Source organism: Notolepis coatsorum (assembly GCF_963971535.1).
Source record: "Notolepis coatsorum genome assembly, chromosome: 19".
In the NCBI taxonomy this organism is placed as follows: Eukaryota; Metazoa; Chordata; class Actinopteri; order Aulopiformes; family Paralepididae; genus Notolepis; species Notolepis coatsorum.
The window spans coordinates 9176765-9201675 of record NC_140183.1 but is presented as its reverse complement, the minus strand read 5'-3'; the positions used below and the strand labels follow the sequence as shown (position 1 = coordinate 9201675).

General features: G+C 41.2%; 1 protein-coding gene across 1 annotated transcript in view; it reads right to left on the bottom strand.

Moving 5' to 3' along the window:
- Positions 1-242: 242 nt before the first annotated feature.
- Positions 243-24911, bottom strand: part of LOC311245922 (rRNA methyltransferase 2, mitochondrial-like) — a gene marked incomplete at both ends in the record, with an annotated part of 67858 nt that continues 43189 nt past the window's right edge. Inside the window, 3 exons of the mRNA XM_084335946.1 lie at positions 243-532; positions 16900-16972; positions 17448-17478. Of these exons, the coding sequence (XP_084192072.1) occupies positions 243-532; positions 16900-16972; positions 17448-17478 (394 nt within the window). The remainder of the gene's footprint in view (positions 533-16899; positions 16973-17447; positions 17479-24911) is intronic.

Below are 24911 nucleotides of genomic sequence, written 5' to 3'. Positions count from 1 at the left end.
AATTGTAAAACGTCCTTCTGGGCGATAGGATCGAGACACTACCTTGTCACAGCCTAAAACGCCAGACAAACATGGAAGATTACAGTATTTTTATTGTGTCACCATACATTCTAGCAATGAAAAACAGCTCTGAGGGAATCCTTTCTACTAGCCTTTGGTTTCAAAGACCTAACACTGCCAAAGTCACGCGTCAGCCTCTCCTGGAGCTTATGGGCGAGACCTCCGTCCCAATATTTGCAAACCTATTTGCAAACCACAGAGCCCCCAGGCCGCAAGGCCTTCCCGGCCAAGTCCGCCAACGTCAAACGCATGGTGATCAGTCTCTCGTGGTCCATCTCTTTGAAGCCGCTGGCGTTGGGCGCCATGTCGCTCAGGATGACATCGGCCTGGCCGTCGGGGAGGAGGTCCATCAGTGTGGCGTGTGTGGCGGGGTCGGTGATGTCACGATGGCACAGGAAGTGGGCTCCGTCCAAAGGCGCCATGTTTAGGAGAAGGTCAACCCCGATAACAGTGCCACGGGGCAAATCTGGATCTAGGAAAGGAAACAAAATATTTTGTTATATTTCACAATTATATTCCTTTGTCTTTTTTTTTTGGTTCATAAGCATTTCACAAGTAGCTAGAATAATTTAAACTAAATTTGATTAAAATGTATTGTCATGATACAGCACAAGTACAGTACATTAAGTTTGGCATCCAACCAGAGTGCAAATGTAACAGTAAGGTGCAATAGTAATATACAATGTACAGGTGATTAAACTGGGTATAAAATATATTAATTAGTACTACTGAGTAATAGTGCTAATCAGATGTAACATTATGTACAGAGTTGTAGTATTAATATGTACAGTGAGTGATACAGGTATAAAGACACTATGGTAGTAAGTCATATACCTGCCAGCAGCGTAAGTATTATGAGTAGGTAAGGGATATTTACAGATATAGGCCTAGTATCTACAGATATGTAAAAAGGATTATATGCATGTATAGACAGATGTGGATATATATATAAATAAATAAAAATATACGGTATATACAGCATTATTGTACATCAGGGCTATTCAACTAAATTGTTCAGGGGGCCACATTGTCAGAAACCCAAGGGGCCAGGGGCCGGACTGCCACGGCGCCTCCCCGTGCTATGAATATATGTACACTTGACACAACACGCAACCACATTTTCACAACTTCTATTTAACTACATTGCAAAAGTAGTATACTTTTAAAAAAAAGTGCTTAATTTATGTGCCACATCTGCAACATCTCCTGCAAAAAGTGCTTCATTTATCTCCTCTTCAACATTTCAATATATAAAAAAAAAAAAACAAGTGCATGATGTGCATCTGAACATTCTAACATTAACACTTGAACAAAAAAACACATTTATAGTGCAGCTGAGCTTATGAAAAAGTGCTTCATGTCTGTGCAACAACAGCGAATCACAGCATCTTATTAGCACTTATTGTCCACTCTTAACTCAAACATCAGGGGGGGTGGGGGGCAGACAGGCCTAGCCTACATACACACATCTAATGAGAGAGATTGCACTTCTTTGACTGGGCAATGGCAGAGAAAGAGGGTTCATAGGAAGTGAGGGCTACCCGCAAACAGTGATGCAAATGCTCATTTGTCAAGGAGGCATGGTTGCTTGTTTTAATGGCATTCATGTGAGAGAAACTGGATTCACAGGTGTATGTTGAGCCAAACATTGTTAGCACAGATATTGCCAGAGTTTTTATTTTGGGGAATGTGTTGACATGAATACACTTTATCCAAAATGTTGTGGTGGATTCATTCTCAAGTGCCTGCTTCAGAGCAGATGATGCTTGCATGTCAATTATTTCAAGTTGCAGGAGACCTTCATCAATGTGAAGTGATGCAAGGAACTCTTGTCCTTTTGTGGAAATAGCAGCTACATTGGCAAATGGGTTGCTCACAAAATGCATCAATTCTCTGGGCATGTCAAATTCATCAAATCGACTTGCAAAGTTTTCCCTCAATTTATCAATGAAATCTGTCATTAATTGAGTGACTTTTGGCTCAATTGTGCGTGTGAACGTTGACATGAAAAGAAAAAAGTAAAAAAAAATATATATATATATAATTTTTTTTTTATTATTATCATGTAATCTTTTGCGGGCCGGTCAGAATCATCCGGCCCGCGGGCCGCCAGTTGAATAGCCTTGTTGTACATGCTATCATCTACATCATACAGTTATATGCAGGTGTATAAGTAGGTATATAAGGATTATATGCAGGTATATTCAGACGGATATGGATATATATATATACTATGCTGTGTAAATGTATAAGGTATATACAGCATTATTGTATTGTAAATTCATAGTGACATTTATGACATGACACAACATACATGACATTTATGGCATAGGGACATACATGACATACAGGTATATAGTACTGTTACATTTGTGACATATACGATATGCAAATATACAGTACTGTTACCCATAGATCCTAACAGAGAATATATACATATGATGGGAGATTGATTGATTGCAAATTTTATTAACAGATTGCAGAATGGGTACAATATAGTACAGCTCAATACACACAATTGTTAAGGGGATGCAGACCAGAGAAAGACTTTCGTCCTAATGTACAGGAGACTTATTACTAGACCATCGTGGGTTCGAGTCCCTGTGAACATAAATCACAAAGGCTAAAGTTAAAAGGATGTGTATCAGTGATAATCAAACCGTAAACAAAGAGGCCCATTAAGATGTTAGATCCTAATGTGAAAAACGATGTGATTTAATATATACATTCATTATTTCCATATATATCTACATCCGTCTGTACAAACCTGCATATAATCCTTTTTACATAATGTAGAGACTAAATATATATATCTGTACATATCACTTACCTACTCTTGCTAGTTACACTGCTGGCCAATATGACTTACTGATTAGCACCATTAGTCAGTAGTACTAATTCATTTATATATTTTATATCCAGTTTAATTACCTGTACATTGTATATTACTACTGCACTTTACTGTTACATTTGCACTCTGGTTGGATACCAAACCGTTTTATATCGTACTGTACCTGTGCTGTATGATGACAATACATTTGAATCTAATGTAATGTAATCTTCATCGTCATCAACATGAAGGAGGGCTTTGTAGTGTGAATCCAGTGCTTTTGAAGGTGCTCTTTGGATATAGGGGAGACAGTTGAAAAAACAAAGAAGTTCCAGGCACTCTTCATGTATAAAAAAGCTTTAATAATTCACTTTGTTCATATTAGAACAATTAAAAAAAACACCAACATGTTCTGGCCTCTCTATCCGCCTTCTTCCGGGCATACAAACAAACAAATGGGTGACCTGAGCTATATAAAGAAATGGAGGGTGTGCTAATTGCTCCATCAAGCTCAGGTGTGAGCACTTGTGTGAGCCTGAGATCTAGCTGTCATAATTGCATATGCCTCTAGAAGTCCTCTAACATCTAGAGTCGACTGACATGTAACCCATAGTTACATAACTCTTCATATACATATATACATTTTTAAACTAGAATAGCAAAACACCAAGAAAAGATACTCCCATATTTACAAAAAAGAAACCATATCTATGGTATCATTTATCCCTGGATAAGACATGGCTTTGAGTCTGTATATCCAGCGACTCTCTAATTGATTCAGTGCTCTCTCTCCCCTCTTCGATGGTTGATTCCTAGAGCTGTAAAAGAAATGGAGCTGTCAGCATGTTTATCCATATAATGTTTGACCATAGCATAGTCAAAGTTTTGAACCTTAGCTGCATATTTATGCTCACTAAGGCGGTCCTGTAAGCGCCGTTTGGTGCGGCCAACATAGAAAGCATCACATCGAGAACAACACAGTATATAAATAACATGGGTAGTTTTACAGTTTATAAAATGTCTCGTTGTGTATACCTGCTGTGTTCTAGGATGGGTAAAGCCCTTACATTTAATTTACATTCCATTAGGAACTTTAGGTAGCCATGTGGTTCTTTCCTCAGCTGGTAAGTGGCTGTGTACTAGTCTGTCTCCTAGAGTGGGAGCTCTCCTGAGGCTCTGGAAATATTTCTTTCAGAGTTTCATCACATTTGATGATGTCCCAGTTCCGTTTGATAATGTTCCGTATAGCGGGAGCCTCTGTACTGTATCTAGTGCAGAAGTACACCTGGTCCTTCTTAGGGCTAGTGGTGGGCTTCCTGGTTAAAAGTGATTGGCGTTCTAGGGTGCCGACCTTAGAGAGAGCTGAATCTTAGGGGAGTAGTTGCGCTCCCTAAAGCGGGTATACATCGCTCTACTCTGAGTTTCAAAATCCCTGTCGTTGTCACATATTCTACGGAGCCTTTGGAATGTTCTCCATCAGACTATCTGGATGGAAGCTATTAGCATGGATTGTGGTATTTTTGTGTGTGTCTTTGCGATAGATAGTAGTGTGTAAATAGCCCCTAGTATCTTTACTGATTGTAAGGTCTAGGAAGTTGATTTTATTTCTATCGTATTCCAAAGACAGTTCCCCATTACTATTTGTGCTGTTCAGATACCTATGAAATGACACCAACTTAATGTAATGTAATGTTGTGTTGTTTGTCTCTTGCAGGAATGAGCTTCTTAAGAACGTGTCATTCACAGCAGCAGGACAAACCGTTGTTCTGGTAAATCCCTGCAACAGCAGATCTGTCGATTAGAACTGTAAAGCAGCCTGTTACCTGGTTTGTTTTTCCAGCCCGACACATAGGTTTGTGAGTGGGTGAGTGAGTGTACTGCCCTCTGCTGGATAAAAAAAAGTATATAATGTAAATTCAGATTATACATGGTGACATTCTGCCCTCTAGTGGTAAATGTGCAGAACACATCTGGAGGGCCAGGGTGTCAACATTGAACAGAAGAGCTGTGTTCAGCCATATAGTTATGATGAGGACGGATAGAGTGGGACCTTTCAGCTCGCTATAGGTTTTCATTTAGATTTAAGATGTCCCACCACGGCCTAAAGGTCTACTCACATGGAGCAACATTAAACGTTGTGCTCAGTGTTGCGTTACTCATATCAACACTGGTTGCACGCACGCTAATGACGCCACGCATAAATGTTCCCTCGCATAAGGACAGACTAAAAACAGTGCCTAAATTCCTCTACGAATGGAATGTAACACCTGACGACCAGTGCTATTGATATGCAAAGTAGCCAGGTGGGTGTTGGCGCATCAGTCGAGTGCAGCGCATTCCTATGTGCATGCGCGTGCACATCCGCGTGCACACGGAGTGCAACCCCGTCCCATGAGCAACGCATCACTGGTTATGCTTTAATCTCTCTTGCAGCAGGGAGCCCCCCTAAGAGTAGAACCACCTCACCAAGAATAACTATTACCATTGTCATGTATTCTGCATTATAATAAATGGTTACACTAATGACGTGGGTGATTCGGTCTGGCACTACTTTGGTACGGTCTGGTTCCCACCTCCCTGAGACAAGCCAGAGTCACACCGCTCATAATCCTTTCTAAATCACTTGAACGTGCTGTATATCCAACCAACTTTCTGATTATCTCTTACAGAATGACCTCCTAGACCCTAATCAGTCAGGCTTCAGGACTGGTCACTCCACAGAGACGGCCCTCATAGCAGTCACCGTGCTATTTTATCTATTAGCTCTTATCTAATTCATTACCTATTGTTATATTGTTTTATTCCCATTTCAATTACTGTGTTGCATTTATTTTACGTGACTTCTTCATTAAGCACTTTGTATTTTAATCTTGCACAAAAAGGCGCTATATAAATAAAGTTTGATACATTTTTTAAAACAACCTGCAGGCATTTTCTTAACGTGTAAAATCCAGTTTTTATTTTTATTTGGGTTTCTTTGTTACTTAACTGTATTGAAAGGTCCTTTATAAATACAGTAACATTTACTTTAGAGGGCATAATAATCATGATTAAGCACCTATTGAGGAATTTGATGTTAAACTATTGATTATCGTTACTCAAGTCTCAGACCCGATTACCTGAAATCCTTCCAGAATGGCTTTTACTTCACTTCCTAATGACACATTCAGTAAAGACCTATCCATCTGTTTACCTCTAATTAAAAAACTATAGAGTGAATAATATTTGTTCTATATACTTTGTTAACATTTAGTTCCTCATTAGGTCCAAGGTACTTTATTATTTATAAAAGTAAGGCGTTACATGCTCCGCTCAATAGGAGTTCACTCCACGTGGAATATGACCTCTCCTGGATACATCACTGGCATTGGGCTTTCCCCCAGATCTCAATATTGATAATTGAAAACAGGAAGAATGGCTTCTCGTTTACCTGGGCACACAATTAAATATTAGTACCTGGCTCTACTTCTTCACATGAATATGCGTTAGTATCAGCATATTTAAACAAGGTTTCTGAAACACAAGTTAGCGGTGGTGACTAGTGGTCTCCACTCCCAGAGCAGACAATATTGATGGTGACTCTTCTGCAATACATTTGATTGCTAAAGATTGAAAATGTTCTGTCAAAGTGCTGTATTGTTTTAAATCAAGAAGTTTATTCCATTCAATCACATAATACAATCTTTTCTATAGCAGTTGTGTCCTGCATGTCTTTCCATCTAAGTGGAACTACAAGATTAGTACCTACGACTGCACAATGACGAGAATAAAATGAATACAAATGTATATTTACTGTTTAATGTCTATTCACTATGAACAGAATGTAAAAAATTAAGAGATATATCTTGAATGCATGAACATGTTACTCCAGAGTTACTTTGAGAGGATTATGTGCTCCAATATATTCCACTCTGCACTATTAATCTATATATGCAGACATCATTGCAAAAACATCACATATAAACATAACACTGCCTACATGGCACAATCTTGATTATCTGAAAATAAAATATCATTTTCATGCATGGATTACTAGATTTCAACCACAATACAATACGTTATCTTTCCTGGTTGTTAACCAAGGTGAAAATAGTGGAGCTAAAGCCTGGTCTGGTTCAACAAAGGACATAAATGATGAAATAACAACAGACTGGCCGCTGGTGGTGCAGGGTTGAGGCCTTCCGATAGCAGGTGGTCATAAGATTTGAAAATGTTTTTAAATAGAGGCCTTGTACTGAATGTTTGTGTAGTTCTTTGTCTTCCAACATGGCTGCCTGTAACATAGCGGCCATTGTTTTGAACATGGCAATGGAAGGGACAACGGTTGCTATGTGCAAAACAATAGTTGCTATGTGTAGATATTTGAGAATGATATCAACAGGAAAGACAGTGGAACAGTAATATGCTTTTCCATTGTTTCACATCTCAACCTTGGTGCTCAACCAAAAATAAAGGGCACATCAAAGCCTCTGTCTCTCTGATTGCTTAAAACAATCAATAACGCACAACACCAAAATTCACAAACACTGGTCTTATAATGCACAAGGGTGCAGGCTATGACAAAATACAGTATGCAATGTAAACACACTAAAGACCCTTTCACACATGCTGCATGTAAAATCTTGTTTTTCGCTTATTTCACTCAGTATTGAATACCACTGATCCTAATTCATTTAATTTCAAACCTTTATTTTAAATAGAAAAGGTTAAGGTTGCCCTCATTCACACGATGTTGAGTATAATAATACATATTTTAAATAAATATTTATATCAACGTCATCTAGAGTCAGACAGGGCTGCCTACTGTCCCCTTTCCTCTTTCTTCTGGCAGTCAACTGGATCATGAAACAAACCACAGCCGAACAAAATCTGGGCATTCAGTGGACAATGTGGTCTCAATTAGAGGATTTGGACTTTGCCGACGACATAGTCCTCCTCTCACACACACAAACACAAATGCAGACCAAACTCACAAAACATGCCACAATTGCAGCTACCACAGGACTACACATCAATAAAGCAAAAACAAAGGAGATGAAGATGAAACACAATTTAGAAGAGGCCGTACAACTGGACGGAGAAGCACTGGACGAGGTGGACACCTTCACATACCTGGGAAGCATCGTGGGGAAGGACGGAGGCAGCGACAAAGACATCAAAGCAAGAATAGGGAAGGCAAGAACAGCATTTTTAATACTGAAGCAAACATGGAATTCAAACCACATCTCCACAAAGACCAAACTCTGCATCTTCAACACCAATGTCAAATCTGTTCTATTATATGGAGCAGAAACATGGAGAACCACAAAAGCAACCTCAAACAAACTGCAAACCTTCATAAACGGATGTTTACGACACATCCTGGGAATCTACTGGCCAAACACCATCACAAACCAACAGCTCTGGCAAACCACTCAACAAGAACCACTTGAAACCCTAATCAAACGCAGGAAATGGGGCTGGATTGGACACACCCTGATAAAACCATCCTCCAACATAATCAGGCAGGCCTTAACCTGGAACCCACAGGGGAAGCGAAAGCCAGCAAGACCCAGAAACAGCTGGAGAAGGTCTGTCGAGGCGGATCTCAAGGAAAAAATAACATCATAGAAGGAAGCAGAGAAAATCGCCCAACACCGAACCAGCTGGAGAGATTTCATGAATGACCTATGCTCCCCAAAGAGCAAAAAGGTTTAAGTCAAGTAAGTCATCCATTCTAGAGACCTCAAAACCTACTCTAGCGAGGCCTTTAACCTTGAATTGGAGAGCCTGGACCCAAGTAATTATTTTCAATGCTATAAATTTGGTGTCTGATCAAATTCAAATACTTCTGTCACTCATTTGCTTCCATACTGGACTGGTCAGATGAACTCAATGGTACACTGGTTGAAGAAACATGGCTTGGTTTCAAAACCAAATTCTCAGCAATACTAAACAACATGGCCCCCCTAAGAACCACCAGGGTAAAAAATCGCGCTGAGCCGTGGATGCACACTGAAATACTGACCGCTATGAAAACCAGAGACAAAAAATGCTCTGAGTTTCGTAAAAGTCAGTCAAAGCTTACCAAAAACAAGAGCAGTAAACTCCAAGCCCACGTGACTGAACTCAAACTGGAAAGAAACAGACAAAGAAATCACGTAAACTCCATGATCAAAACAGCAAAAAAAAAAATCATCAATGACAAAACTGAGGAAAACAAAAACAAACCACGTGAACTTTGGAAATTACTCAATAATCAACTAGGCTGCAGTAAAAAACTTAAAACCAGATTCTCAAACATAACAAACCATGTGAACTTTGGAAATTACGCAATAATCAACTAGGCTGCAGTAAAAAACTTAAAACCAAATTCTCAAACATAAACAAAGACGGACAACACGCTCATCACAGACAAGCTGGATGTAGCCAATTACCTAAACATTTTCTTCACAAACATAGCCACAACACTGGTAAACAAACTACCCTCCCACTCAGGGCATTATGGGGTAGAACACATAGTAGCATACTACAAGAACCTAGGGGTCCACAAAGATGACTTCAAACTGGAAATGGTAACAACAGATGAGGTACTCAAAAAACTGAGCGCCCTCCAACCGAACAAGGCCACTGGCCATGACAACATCCCCTCCAAATTCCTCAGCGACTCAGCAGCCGCCATCGCCCCAGTCATCACACATAATAAACCTCTCCATAAAACAGGGACACGTCGCCAAGGACTTCAAAATTGCGAGAGTAACACCCCTGCACAAAAAGGGCAGTAAATTAGACCCAGGCAACTACCGCCCTGTTTCTATCCTTACCTCCATCTCGAAAGTCATGGAAAAAATTGTATACGAACAGGTCGAAAAGTACCTCGCGAAAAAAAATCAAATCTACGAATTCCAATCTGGCTTCAGAACATCCCACTCCACTGATACATGCCTTCTCTATTTAAACGACCACATCAAACAAGAGGTGGACGCGGGCAAATACTGCGGCATGGTCATGCTGGACCTACAAAAGGCCTTCGACACTGTCAATCACACCATTCTGTTTGACAAGCTAAAAGCAATTGGTTTTGATAGCCTATCAGTGAGCTGGATGCAATCCTACCTGGAGGGGAGAGAACAGATGGTGGAGGTAAACGGTACCCTATCCCCCCCCTCACAGTGAGCTGTGGTGTTCCACAAGGAAGCATACTAGTACTGCTACTGTTCCTAATTTATGCAAATGACATGTCGTCAGCTTGTGACTGCAACTTGTTCCTGTTTGCGGACGACTCAGCCCTGCTGGTCTCTGACAAGAACAAGTTACAGGTTGAAAAAACCCTCAGCTCGGAACTAGGCAAAATCTGCATATGGCTCGCTGATAACAAACTATCATTACACATGGGCAAAACAGAGTCCATTCTCTTCGGTTCAAATAACAAACTCAGCAAGACCGACGGCTTCTCAGTTACAGTGGGTGACAATATTGTCACAAGGAAAGAAGAAATTACCTACCTGGTCTCCATCCTAGAGGCAAATCTTTCCTGTGACAAAATGGCATCCAATGTAATAAAAAAAGTCAACCAACAAACTCGATTCTTGTACCGGATCTCCTCACTGGTAAACAAGAATACCCTGAAGACTCTGGCAGGAGCACTCATTCAATGGTACTACGACTATGCTTGCACCTCATGGTACCAAAGCACCTCAAAGGCGCTAAAAACAAAATTACAAACATCTCAAAACAAACTGGTCAGACTACTGCTTGACCTTACTCCTAGAACCCACCTCACCCCTGCCCACTTTGACAAACTAGGATGGCTTAGGGAGTAGATGACAGTACAGCAACTTGCAATGGGCCTGGTCTACAAGATACACTACACGACCAAGGTACCCATGTACATGTCAAAATACTTCCCAAAGGTCAGTGAATACCACGATCACAACACCAGAGGGAGCTCCACAAATCATGTTAAACCCAGATTCGGCTCAAACAAGGGACTAAACACGTTTCGCAATTATGCCACATCAATGTGGAACGCCCGACCCAAAGCTGTAAAGGAATGTGAATCACTACCCACTTTCAAAAACACTCTCAAAGAACACCTACGGGAGACTGCAATTCGAAACTGGCCCCTGTAAATGTCCTAACCCAACCCAATTTACAGTAAATGACCAAGTATGGTTTTGTCAATATTCCAATTTTTGCAATTCCACAGTTTTGCTTGTACAGTTGTACAGTGACCCACCCCACCCACCCAACCTCCTCCAATGTACAGCCCCCCCCCCCCCACCCCCACCTACCCTCCAATGTACAGTTTCTACGTCAAATGTATATACTCTCTTTTCTGGACAACAGTACTGTATTTGCAAATCTGATATGTCATAAATGTATAGATGTAGCAGTACTGTCTATCTGTATGTCATATGTTATGATGAATTGAAAATGGGGGACCCTGATGTAAACAAGACGAAAGTCTTTCTCTGGTCTGCATCCCCTTAACAATTGTATGTATTGAGCTGTACTGTACTGTACCCATTCTGCAATCTGTTAATAAAGTTTTCAATCAATCAATCATGGCAGGTGAAAAGATAGCCAAGCGTACAGCAAATCAAGTTCCTCTCCGTTTCTCTCCCAATCACACACACAGACACAAACACAAACACAACACACAGCAAATTGGGGAACAAATCAACCGCATGCCTGTGCCCCCGAAAACACACTGAAGCTCCGTTCACACCTGCACTGGACTCCTGACAATCTGCACATTAATCGGAGGGGCTGTATGTGCAAACACAGTTTACCCTACCAGCACCCAAGTAATAAAACCACGTAATGCCAAACTGAGCCCATGTCGGAACACAAGCAGATCATTGTTGTCAGAATTCACACAGCGAGCGAGTGGGCGTATTGATTAACTAACCATGTTCCAACACAACAATGTTGCCGATAGTTAAATGAAAGTGTATTGATTAACTAACCATGTTCCAACACAACAATGTTGCGGATAGTTAAATGAAAGTGTATTGATTAACTAACCATGTTCCAACACAACAATGTTGACTTGACTTAAGCCTTTGCACTCCCTGCGGAGCATAGGCCACTGACGATTTCTTTCCATGTTGCACGGTTTTTGGCCTCCCGAACGATGTTGTGCCATCCCAGTCCAGCCTCTTTCATTTCCCCTTCCCAAGAACGGCGCCAGGTGTTTCGAGGCCTGCCGTGTTTCCTCTTTCCAGGTGGGTTCCATCGTAGGGCTTTCCGGGTGATGTTTGTGTCTTCCTTTCTCAGTGTATGGCCTATCCACATCCACTTTCTCTTCTTTATTTCTACTGGCGGGGGTAGTTGTTTTGTGCGCTCCCACAGGTCCAGATTTGTAATAACATTTGGCCATCTCACTCTTAGAATGCGGCGGAGGCAGGAATTTATGAAGGACTGTACTTTCTGCTTCAGCCCTACGTTGTCTTCCAGGTCTCCGAGCCATACAGGAGGACTGATTTAACATTGGAGTTAAAGATCCTCAGCTTTGTGTTGGTTTTTATTTCTCGAGACCTCCATACTCGACCAAGTAGGTTGTATGCCGTTCTTGCTTTTCCGATTCACACTTTGATGTCTTCTTCTGTGCCACCCGCTGTATCTACTACGCTCCCAAGGTAGGTAAAGGAGTTCGTTTCTTCGATGGCCTCTCCCTCTAGTTCAATGTTTTGCTGGCACTTTGTGTTGATCTTCATAATCTTGGTTTTTACCCTATTGATCTTCATTCCTAGAGTTGAGGCTGTTTCCTTTAGTTTGTTGGTCTTTTGTTGCATTTGCTCGTGACTGTGTGATAAGAGAGCTAGGTAATCTGCAAAATCGAGGTCTTCAAGCTGGTGCATCAGTGTCCACTGGATGCCGTTTCTGGCTCCTTCTGTTGTCTTCTTCATGGTCCAATCAATGGCTAGCAGGAACAAGAAGGGGGACAGCAGGCAGCCTTGTCTCACTCCGGTCTTTATCTCGAACGAGTTTGAGGGCTCCCCTCTGTGCAGTACCCTACTTGTCATCCCGTCATATGCTCCTCTGATGATGTTGATGTACTTCGGTGGGATTCCATAGTGCTCCATCAGGTGCCACAGACTGTTCCTATCTAGACTGTCAAAGGCCTGTTCGAAGTTGATGTATAAGGAGCTGTTCCATTCCAGGGACTGTTCAATGATGATCCTCAGTGTGGCGATCTGGTCTATGCATGACCTTTCTTTCCGGAATCCTGCTTGGTGGTCTCTGAGGAGCATGTCAACGGCAGTCTTCATCCTATCTAGAATTATCCGGTTGAAGACTTTGCTGGCGGTTGAAAGTAGCGTGATTCCCCGGTAGTTCTTGCATAGTGCAAGGTCCCCTTTCTTTGGTATCTTCACTATGTAGCCTTCTTTCCAATCTTTGGGTATCCTTTCTTCTTGCCAAATTTTCCTCATGAGGGGATGGAGTGCTTTGATGCTTGTAGTGATGTCGGTCTTGAATGCTTCACTCGGAATGGTGTCTGGTCCTGCTGCTTTCCCATCTCTCAATTGTGATATTACTTTCCTAGTTTCTTCTTTTGTTGGGGGGGTCATTTTCAGTGGGAGTGTGTCTGTTGCTGCTTGTATATCTGCTGGGATGCTCGCTGGTGCTATGTTGAGCAGCTCTGTGAAATGTTCTACCCATCTCCTTGTTTGTTCTTCCTTTGTGGATAGTGTGTTTCCTGCCTTGTCTTTTATGGGCTTCTCTGATCTCATCCTTCTCCCCGAGAGCTTCCTGGTGATGTTGTATACCTCTCATGTTTCTCTGTCCCGCTGCTTCTTCTGCTTGTGTAGCAAGCTCTACATAGTAGCATCTCTTGTCCGCCCTGACCTTTTTCTTTATGGATCCTGTTGTATTCCTTTGTGCGCTTCTCCTTGGCTGCTCTCGTCCTGGCATTGTTGAGGTGGTCCTTTGCCTTTTTCCTCTCCTCCATGCTGTCCAATGTTCTTTGGGTGATCCACATTTTGTTTTCTTTCTTTGTTGCTGATAGTTAAATTAAAGTGTATTGATTAACTAGCCATGTTCCAACACAACAATGTTGCTGATAGTTAAATGAAAGTGTATGGCTTCAAGATTTGAGTGAGTTTGCCTGATGCGGCCAATATGTTCCAAACAGTGTGGAGGCGAGCGCCGAGAACGAGACTGCAGCAAAGTCGTACGATTATATTAAATGTGTTCTTCTCAGTGTTTTAGCCTGTATGAAACTATTATTAAGTGCACTGCAAACATTGTGACGCACAGTGAAAATGCCTATCTTTTAGCGTGGCCCATTGACTACAGGATGAAGATAATAGCTGGCGCTCAAAGTGTTAAGTGGTCATCATTTGTGAAATAGTTCAGCTTTTGCTCAATAATACAGGAGATTTTTGAAATATCAAGTCAAGATGATATGCTGACCAGTTTTCTCCAATGTCTGACTGAAGATGAGAAACAGTTTGCTCATCATCCAAAAACGTTACATAAATTAACAGTTTGAGTATTTCAAACGTTTTGGATTGATTGTAAACTATACAGTTTCACAATGTAAAAGAATTTTTTTTGCACGGTTGGTCGCTTATTTCACACTGTATTGGATACCATTGATCCTAATTAATTTAATCTCAAACTATTTTAACTAGAAAAAAGTTCAGATTGCCCTCATTCGCAGCGATGTCGGGTATAACAAGAAATATTTTAAATAGATATGTAAATGATAATCTTCATACACAGGAGGAGATATTGTCTCTTTCTGCATCCTGCCCTGCTCTACCTAGGAGCCACCCCTCCCAAACCATAGGCAGTATTTCCTACTGAGTCCTGTTGCAAAGCTTACAGATGTCAAAGAATAGTTGGGAGGGACGCAATCTTTCAAAACTTTCAAATGCATTGTTGCATCTATATTTAGCACATATTTGATAGAATTTCAATAGAAAATAAACAAAATGAAATACCTTTACCACCAGACAGAAAAGGGCATTGTTTGACTCTGAGGGAAAAGGGCAGATGCTCAAGCACCCCTTGGGCCCTATGGGTGTCTGGTTACAGGCAGCCATGTTGGAAGAGAGACAACTATTGTTGGAAGAGAGGACTAGAGCGAAAGGCTCTATTTAAACCATGAAACTGGTGTTAGGAGATGAGTGTCAGAAGTTCTTCTGATGCAGATCACATTAGTTGGATTGCTGTCCAGGATGAATGTGTTGTTAAGTATGTTGAGTTTATAAGCAGATTTCTATAAAATGTTAGGGTTCGACACCTGAATAAATATATTGGAATATATTGGTGCTTCTTTAAATCTTGAGATTGTCTGAAGCTCTTCCCATGCTGGTCACAGTGGTAGAGTTTCTCTCCTGTATGAATTCACTGGTGAGTTTCTCTCCTGTATGAATGTGCTGGTGTGTCTTTAAATTGAATGATCGAATGAAATGTTTCCTACACTGTCTTTAACACTTTCAGAGCCCAAGCTTAATCGTGAATTACTGGTTGAATGCCCACCATCCACTTCAATGTTAGCGTTAAAAACGCCTAATCTATGTTTTAAATTATGGCTATGTGTCTAATCTGCCTGTCGCTTATCAATGACTCGTTTTCCAGTCAACATTGTCGAAGCGGATTGTTTTTTTATCGGTTAATTTTTGTTTTATAGCATTTTGAAAAGCCCTCGTTTTCAAGGAAAATATAAATATTCCATGATAATCGCCCTTTACTGGAATATTCTAGAATACACAAAAACGTTGTCATCTTTCGGCCTATTTATGAATCGTTTTCAAATAAACGCTAGATTATCGATAGTATATGTGTACGTATGCACGCTATATAGGCGATCTGAAAAATCGATTCTCCGATTTCCTCAAAGCGATCGGGCACAAACAGCCACATCACACATAGGGCGAACGCTGAGATCTCAGCGAATACAACTCTGATTATCCCAAGACTTGTAAAATAGATTCCTTACCTCAGATCAGATGTTCTCCAAAAAGATCATTCCAATTCCTGATCGCATTCCAAAAATCGATCGCTTTTATTGATCCAACGCTACATACTGTACACATGTATTCCACGCTGTTCTGAGGGTCCACAATGAATCCGATCGGCTCGGGTTACATGCCTGAGAAGTAAAATGTGAATTCCGGATTTTTCTTTTCTCATCCATTTTCATTGAGTCAATTCCAAAAGGGTGCATTATCATCTGGGAGACGATAGGGGCGGTTTTTTTCACATCTGAGCTCCTACAGGGGCTGCATACCAACGGGATACTCTGTTGATGAAATATGAATTCAGATCGCTAATAAAAAAGTTAAACGCTAATTCGTGGTGGGCATTCAGGCATTGGGCTGATAACACGTGTTATGTCGTTTTGGGCATTCAAAGTGTTAAGGCTTCTCCTGTATGAATGCGCTGGTGTCTCTTTAAGTCTCCAGAGGTACTGAAGCTCTTCTCACACTGGTCACAGTTATAAGGCTTCTCTCCTGTATGAATACGCTGGTGTCTCTTTAAGCCTCCAGAGGTACTGAAGCTCTTCTCACACTGGTCACAGTTATAAGGCTTCTCTCCTTTATGAATGCGCTGATGTTCCTTTAAGTATCCAGAGGTTCTGAAGCTCTTCTCACACTGGTCACAGTTATAAGGCTTCTCGCCTGTATGAATGCGCTGGTGTGTCTTCAAGTTGGCAGAGTGACTGAAACTATTCTCACACTGGTCACAGTTATAGGGCTTCTCTCCTGTATGAATACGCTGGTGACTCTTTAAGCTGTGATAACTAGTGAAGCTCTTCTCACACTGGTCACAGTAGTAAGGCTTCTCTCCTGTATGAATGAGCTGGTGTTTCTTTAAGGTGTTATATCTACTGAAGCTCGTCTCACACTGGTCACAGTTATAAGGCTTCTCTCCTGTATGAATGCGCTGGTGTGTCTTTAAGTATCCAGACTGACTGAAGCTCTTCTCACACTGGTCACAGTTATAGGGCTTCTCTCCTGTATGAATACGCTGGTGTATTAGAAGAGTGGACTTATAGATGAAGCTCTTCTCACACTGGTCACAGCAGTGAGGCCTTGACTCGTTCATATCTCTGCTTGTTGTTGGGGAGCAATGCAGCAGTTGTACCTGGAGAAGAGAGAAGTACACCAATGAAAAGTTCAGATTTTGTGTGTTTTGCATTCGTTCAGTTTGTATTTCTCAAGTTCTAAAAATGTTTGATCAAGATCATGAATTAAGATCACTTTTTGCCTGTTTCTTTCAACAGTCTTATAGTATCCAGCATATTGCCACCCTATAACCTTTCAGTCTGCCCAGCACCAAGACAACTGTTGGCATTGCAGCCGTGATGCTGCTTGTTAATCCTGTTGTGGATTGAAAGGCAAAGGAGGAAAGACATGTTACCTTTTTCTGTTGATTTGGTCATATCTGTCTCTCATAGTAGTTACCTCTGTTCCCATTAGGGTGGTCCTTAAAATGTAAAGTTATAAAGTCTAAGCTCCAACCTCCAGAATCCGTTATAGTAGTCAAGAAAACTCTCCTGGTGAATGTTTTCCTCAATCTGACAACATTCACTGCTCCCTCATGAACCTTCGAGTTTCACCCTGAGGACCCCAGAGTAGAGCAGGCCATACCTTTTAGAAATACAAGATTATGTAGGTTAAAGTTATCCTATCCCCAAATGTTGTCAGATTGAGGAAAAAACCAGGAGAGTTTTCTTGACTACCATAACGGATTATGGGGGTTGGAGCTTAAAATAAATGAATTAGAAAATTAACCCATCACGAAGGACCACCCTAGTGCCCATTAGGGGTGTAACAGTACACGTATCCGTACTGAACCGTTTCAGTACTGGACCTTTGGTTCAGTACGCGCTGTGTACCGAACGAATGCAACGGTACATTCGTGCAGAACTTTTTTTTGCATGCAGAATTTAATTCAAAACTCCAAGTTCACCCCTTGGAGTGAACTTGTTCAGCCCACGCACAACACAGAGATTACCTGTAATTTAGCATAGCGCTGCTGGCGAGACAAAACCTCCTAACTCCATATTATTATTATTTTTTATTATAATTTTTTATCAACTCAGTAGATCATCCTCCATGTGTGTGTGGTTTTACAAAGTCTACACAATGGGAACGCATTAAACCAACCATCTGTCTAAACCTCGTAACTCTATTCACCCTCAAATCTGTGTTCGTTTTTTTCATCTGCTGAAAAGTTGGGTTTTTGGAGTTATGAGGTTTTGTCCCGCCAGCAGCGATAGCCTCATAGTGTGGCGAACGCACACACACACACACCCTCCCTCTCAGTGCGTGAGGAGGATTGGTGCTAGATTGAGAAGGGGCTGTCTCTCGGAGATCAAATTAATGATAGTTTGTGGCATATAAAATGGACATTCATACACAGCAACGCGCCTCCAAACAAGGTGTGATAAACATGAATTTATACATTTTCCTTGGCATGAAACAGGAAATAGTATTTACCATTAGGAACCTGCATGGCGCTTCTTTCTCTATTCAATAACGTTTGACCCTGAGGGATGGTGGTTGCGGTTGTTGTTGTATTCAGTTCAATGACGTCACGTGTCTCCTATCCGTCGCATGCAGCGCATTCAGGCCCACAATCAATTTTTTTTTTTAACAAGTCTATTAATTTGAATATAGAATATTTATCGACAGCCCTACTTAACAGTTACTGCATCACCCCTGAGGGGAACATGGAAAGCCAAATAAATAAACTTAAACTTTCCCCCACTGTACCGAAAACCTGTACGGAACCGTAACTTTACCGTAACCGTAAAACCGAGGGATGTATCGAACCGTGGTTTTTGTGTACCATTACACCTCTAGTGCCCAATGCCCATAGATGTGAAATAAGGTGTGAACTAAGGTCTTTAGATCTATTATGCGTATGTTGATCTGATAAACATATTACAAACAAATTGACTCTTTACAACTGGGCTGGGAAATAATTTAGTTGACTATCCCTTTAACCTCTTCGACCCGTCCGGTACCGGACCACAAATGACATCACGTCATAAATCATTCTCTCTAGACTGTCCGACATAATTATCGTTTTTTTCTCTCAAACGTATTCAAGAGTAAACATCCTAACCATGTCACAACAGCAGTCATAGTGTATATCTTCAGCAATACGTTTGTTTACCAATAGGTTAACGTGTTATTAGTGAGATAATTTTTTTTAAATGTGTTGTATTATTCGCGGATATCCGCCATTTTGAATTAGAGGCCGTCGCTGAATGATGACGATTGTAGTCATTTGGGGAAGAGGACATCCAGAGCTCTCAATTAGCATTGGAATTTCGAAAAACTACACTTCCCAACGGCTTCAAGCTAATTACTTGTGTATGGATTTTTTTAATTTCTGTTATTACTCTGGATTATATACCACAAAACTGAACGTTATTGGCATATATTCGAGCGCAGTTAGTTTGTCTCCCTATTGTGAACATTTAGCAACCATCTGATTTTAAATCAGTTTCAAAATGGGCGGAGCTGTCGCAAGAATAAAAAACCTACTGTACATACAGTAGATTTCATTCTTCATTCTCGATGCACACCTGGTGATACTAAATCCAAATTGAACTCTGCCATTTGAAAGAGGGGATTTGGCCCGATCCATAAATGTGCGAGTTGGCTATAATAAGGTCTCCTCATATTCTATAATAATATTTCAAATTGCATGTGTCCGGATGGCAGAATTCAGTACTGCATCTACAAAACCTTCTGTTTAATCATCTTCCCTATTGATTTCCTAAGATTTTTTGTACACGTGATCTCAAGAAGGTACTGAACGAGCTCAGTGGGAGTGTTTCATGTCTGGTCATTTTTAGCATGGTGCTATTCACTGTCAAAGATGCAAAGAAAAATCATAATTCATATTCTCCTTTGTTTCATCACAATTTAAGCAAGCCTAGTAATAGACAATATTTCTGAGACTGGGAATACATTCAGCGAGGTCCATAGATGTCCCTAGCTACCAAGAACATGCAAATGGTCCTTGTAGAAGTGGAGCAATCTTCCATTTACTTGGGTATGTATTTTAGGCAGATTTTCAAAAAATAGGGCTCTGGGCTTAAGAGGTTAATACGCACATTATCTGGTTAACACTTTGGACGCCATACCCGATGATAGTCGGGTTAACTCGCCGAACGTTCAGCACCAGACCCGAGTATAGTCCGTTTTTCATCGTTATTTCTTTTATTCGATATTTCCATTCATTACAGGCACACAGACATCTGGGTTAACATGGGGAATCATTTTGAGAATGCCAATGTGCAATACCCTAGCATCCTAGTGAAGGTAAGGCCTATGGTATCAATCCTGCTGTGATCCAACCATGATTTCACTTCAATCACAATATATGTGTGTAACGTTACTCCACAACATGTGCCGTTGGTGACGATCAAAGCATAAAAAAACGACCCCCCCCACCCTTTCATGCATTCATGATGAAACATAATACAGATAATATAGATGTGATTTCAAAATAGTAGCGTGTACAGGCGAGAAATTACAGCGTTTTTAGTGAATTGCACGTATTGCTGCATATCGTCGTTTTCTAAGATTAGACAGGATTATTCTAAAACTATAGTCATATTCACCACGGTATAACACGGGAATGTATGGATGACATGTATTATTTTTTTTCTCATATTGAACTATAGATAGGTGATGTCAAATGGGCCATAGTATTGTATCCATAGCAATAATATAGAATATAGTTATAGCCCTGCAAACACCGCCACGTATTCCTATACTTTAGAGCATCAGGCTTTTAACAACACATCACGCATATCGCTCCGGCGTCCAAAGTGTCCAAAGGCATGTACCTCGCGAGTGTTGTGAGCTCATGTGAGAATAAAACTAAAGTTGAAGTTCAGCGTGCTACACGTTAGTTTGAGAAATTACCGTTAAGATATTTATTTATTTCATGTGGGATCCAGTCTGCGATATTCCGATTGTAAGTCAGTGACGGAAAGTAAGTGCCCAGTTTGTTGTTTATATCTCACAAATGTAACCGTGTTCTGCGTGATTTACTGGAAGAAGTGCTAAGTTGGCTATCGTGATCCTAATCAATCAATCCTAATAAGCTAATGTAGCACCGTTGTTATCATTTCTAAATGTATGTATAGCTAGTAGTGTTGTCACAATACTGGAATTTCGACTTCGATACCTTGAAAAATATCGATACTTTCGATACCCAAAAAAAATAAAAAATAAAAAATTATAATAATTTTTTTTTTAACAAATTTTGCTTTTGTTGCTGGTTGATTCTCCTCAGATTCTCTCTGGTACTATACGAGAAGATAAATACACTTTTAAAACCCTTTGTTTATCTTTAGATCAGAGAGAGAGAGAGAGAGAGAGAGAGAGAGAGAGAGAGAGAGAGAGAGAGAGAGAGAGAGAGAGAGAGAGAGAGAGAGAGAGAGAGAGAGAGAGAGAGAGAGAGAGAGAGAGAGAGAGAGAGAGAGAGAGAGAGAGAGAGAGAGAGAGAGAGAGAGAGAGGAGAGAGAGAGAGAGAGAGAGAGAGAGAGAGAGAGAGAGAGAGAGAGAGAGAGAGAGAGAGAGAGAGAGAGAGAGAGAGAGAGAGAGGAGAGAGAGAGAGAGAGAGAGAGAGAGAGAGAGAGAGAGAGAGAGAGAGAGAGAGAGCATTTATTAACGTTACATTTTCAACAACATTGCTGCTAATTGGACACTTCATGGAGGCGGGGTAACGTTGTGTCGAGTTCATGCGTGTACTGGTGTAGGATGGGCTCCGGCTCCGCTCGACCTAACGTTGGAAACGGGGTAGTTGTGTCGAGTTCATGCGTGTACTAGTGTAGGATGGGCTCCAGCTCCGCTCGACCTAACGTTGGAAACGGGGTAGTTGTGTCGAGTTCATGCGTGTACTAGTGTAGGATGGGCTCCGGCTCTGCTCGACCTAACGTTGGAAACGGGGTAGTTGTGTCGAGTTCATGCGTGTACTGGTGTAGTGGGCTCGGCTTGACGTTACTCCGTTTCCATGAAGTAATAGGTGGCCAGCTAGCTAGCATTAAGCTAACGGAGAAACGACAGCTAACGTTAGCTAATAATAGCGTTGTTACAAACTGAAGACAGGGCTGCGCTGCCCGGCTGTGAGGGGGAGGAGGCTGCAGCAGCTTGTGTCTGTTGCTCTGAGCGAGGAGGAGGATAAGGCGGAAGGGCAAGGCTCTGGCAGCGCGTCTGTCTGTCAACAACTTGCGGGAGCAAGCCAGCTGGTACCGATACTGCAGAAAGTATCGGTACTTCGGGAAATGAGTATCGAAGCCGTTTTAAATATTCAGTATCGATATGTATCGATACTTCGATATTTTTGACAACACTAATAGCTAGCCCTTCCTGATGACTTGTCGTACAGAACTAGTAAGTCGCTTTGGATAAAAGCGTCAGCTAAATTACTAAATGTAATGTAATGATGTCATTTGATATCTAAATACTTTGCTATCTTCATTTCATTGTAAAATCAAAGTGAAGTCTACGGAAGAACATTGACAACTTAGATAATTAACGTTACCTAGCTAGCTATGTGATTGTGCAAATATATGTTTTTTTGCGCCAAAACACAGCACACACACACACACAGCTTGTACTAACATTAGATTTTCTTGGTGCAATAAACAGAGCTAAGATAGCTAACGTTAGCTAAGCTAGCAACAATTAGTTAGCTAGCCGGCTAATTAACTAATTACGACTTATGTACTTACTGATTCGATACTTTCTTTCGGGTCCCGAAGACTTGGTACAGCTCCCTTCTTTAGCAACAGCCTGGAAATCACCCCAGCATTATAAAGTCCTTGATTCTCAATGTCGTCTTTGCAAAAATGTGCGGTACACACCCAACTATGAGAAGTTACAGCAGTTAGGGGGTCTCCAAAAACGAACATGGCCCATTGCTTGCGGAGCACGATATCATTAGGAAACGAGTGCAAGGACGCATTCGCTGCTTGGCAGCCAGGAACAGCACATGTCTCGCCAGTTTTGCTCCATGTTTTTTCTTTCTTGTTTGATATTAGCATCTTTAAACCTGACTGAGGTTCCCCACTCTCCTTCCAATCACAACTGTCATCAGTCTCAGAACAGTCTGAAGAGAGAAGCTGGTCATCTCTAGTTGGTTCTAAATCACCAGCTGGATCTAAGTTACTGGCTGGTTCCGATAGTCCACAGTCCTCTCCATCAGGTTCTGTTTTCATCTGTCCAGTTGAGGTGCTGGGTAAAGAGTAAGCTTCTCTGTTTTTCTCCCTCTGGATTTGAAGAGGCTGGAAGGACAGAGCGTTCTCTTGACCATCTTCACATTTCACTGGGTCTTCCAGCCCTTGATGTAGTTCCTCTTTAATCTGTAGGAGCTCTGGGTCATGGGTTTGGCTGAGTTGTGAGGACAGAGTATTCTCTCCGTCATGTTCATATTTCACAGGGTGTAAGGTCATCTTGGAGCCATCAGCCTCCTCTAGATCTTGAAATAGTTCCTCATGTTCCTCTTTAATCTGTAGGGACTCTGGGTCCTGGGTTTGGTTAAACCACGAGGACTGAGGTTTCTCTTCATCATGTTCACTCTTCACAGGGACAGGATGGAATGTGAACTTGATGACATCAGCCTCCTCCAGACCTTGAAGCTGCTCTCCCTCCTGACTGCTCCAGAGTTCCTCCTGACTGCTCCAGAGTTCCTCCTGTTCCTCTTTCATCTGTAGGGGCTCTGGCTCCTCCTGGCTCAGACTGGGGCTCCTCTCCTGCTGCTCAGGGGCAACCTCCTCTTCACAGATAGAGAGCTGTGGGGGGTCTGCAGGGAGGAATAATAATAATATGAGTAACAAACAAAGATACAGTAGATAACTTTTCACCATTAACCTTTTAAGCCTGAGCGGTCCGGTACAAGATTGATATAACGCCATAAATCCATCTCTACAGAATGTATGTATTAATGTGCGTTTTTTGTCAAATGTAGCCAAGAGTAAAGAAGACCCTAACCATGTCAAAACAGCAGTCAAAGTGTATATTGTCAACACTATGTTTGTTTACCAATGAAGTGTTATTAGTGAAATATGAGTTTATAGAAATCGAAGCGCATTGAGTCGGAAAAAGGCGCTTATTGATGCAAGGATTTGGCGCAACCTAACTTGAGTGTAGTCTTTCGAGAGAAGAGACCCAGGGCTTTCAACAGGCTTTCGAATACAAAAAACTACACTTCCCAGCTCACGCCAGCCCGTCAATCCGCTGACTTCTAGCGTTTTTCTCTTTATTTTCAGGATCATATCTCACGGGTGGAACAAACCTGAACGTTATTGCCATAAAATAGAACGCAGTTAGTTTCTCTACCATTCTGTGAATGGCAAGCAAAAATGGCGTTGCAATCTGATGAAAAATGGCGGAGCAATTTACATTATAAAAAAGTAACTGTACTTACAGTAGATTTCATTCACAGTTGTTGCTGCCCTGTCAGGGGCGCCTGTTGGTACTAAATCCAGATTGAACTCTGCCATTGGGAAGGGGAGATTTGAGCTCAGTGGCAATTTTTCACGTCTGGTCAATGTTAGCATGGTTTTATTCACCATCAAAGATGGAAAAAAAAGAAGAAGAAAAGAAAATCGATATTCTCCTTTGGTTCATTACAATTTACTCAAGTCTAGTAACAGACACAATATTTCTGACACTGAGAATACATTCCCTGAGAACCATAGTTGTCCCTAGATACCAAGAACATGCAAATGGACCTTGTAGAAGTGGAGCAATCTTCGATTTACTTAGGTATGTATTTTTAGGTGAATTTTCTGAAAATATGGCTAGGGCTAGAGGTTAAGTGAAACTGCAACTTAGAGTAAAAACACAAGTGTTTTCAATCCATTACTGCTTGGCTACAAATTGTGCCTATTTAATACAGTGAGGACATGTCCTCATCACGCTGTCAATCACAACTTGGAGGTTGATCAGATGTTGTCAGGAGGTGAAAATGTAAACAAATGGAGTGAGACTTGAGGTTCTCCAAACTAAACAAAATAACTATGGATAGCTGAAATACTTATGGATTGTTA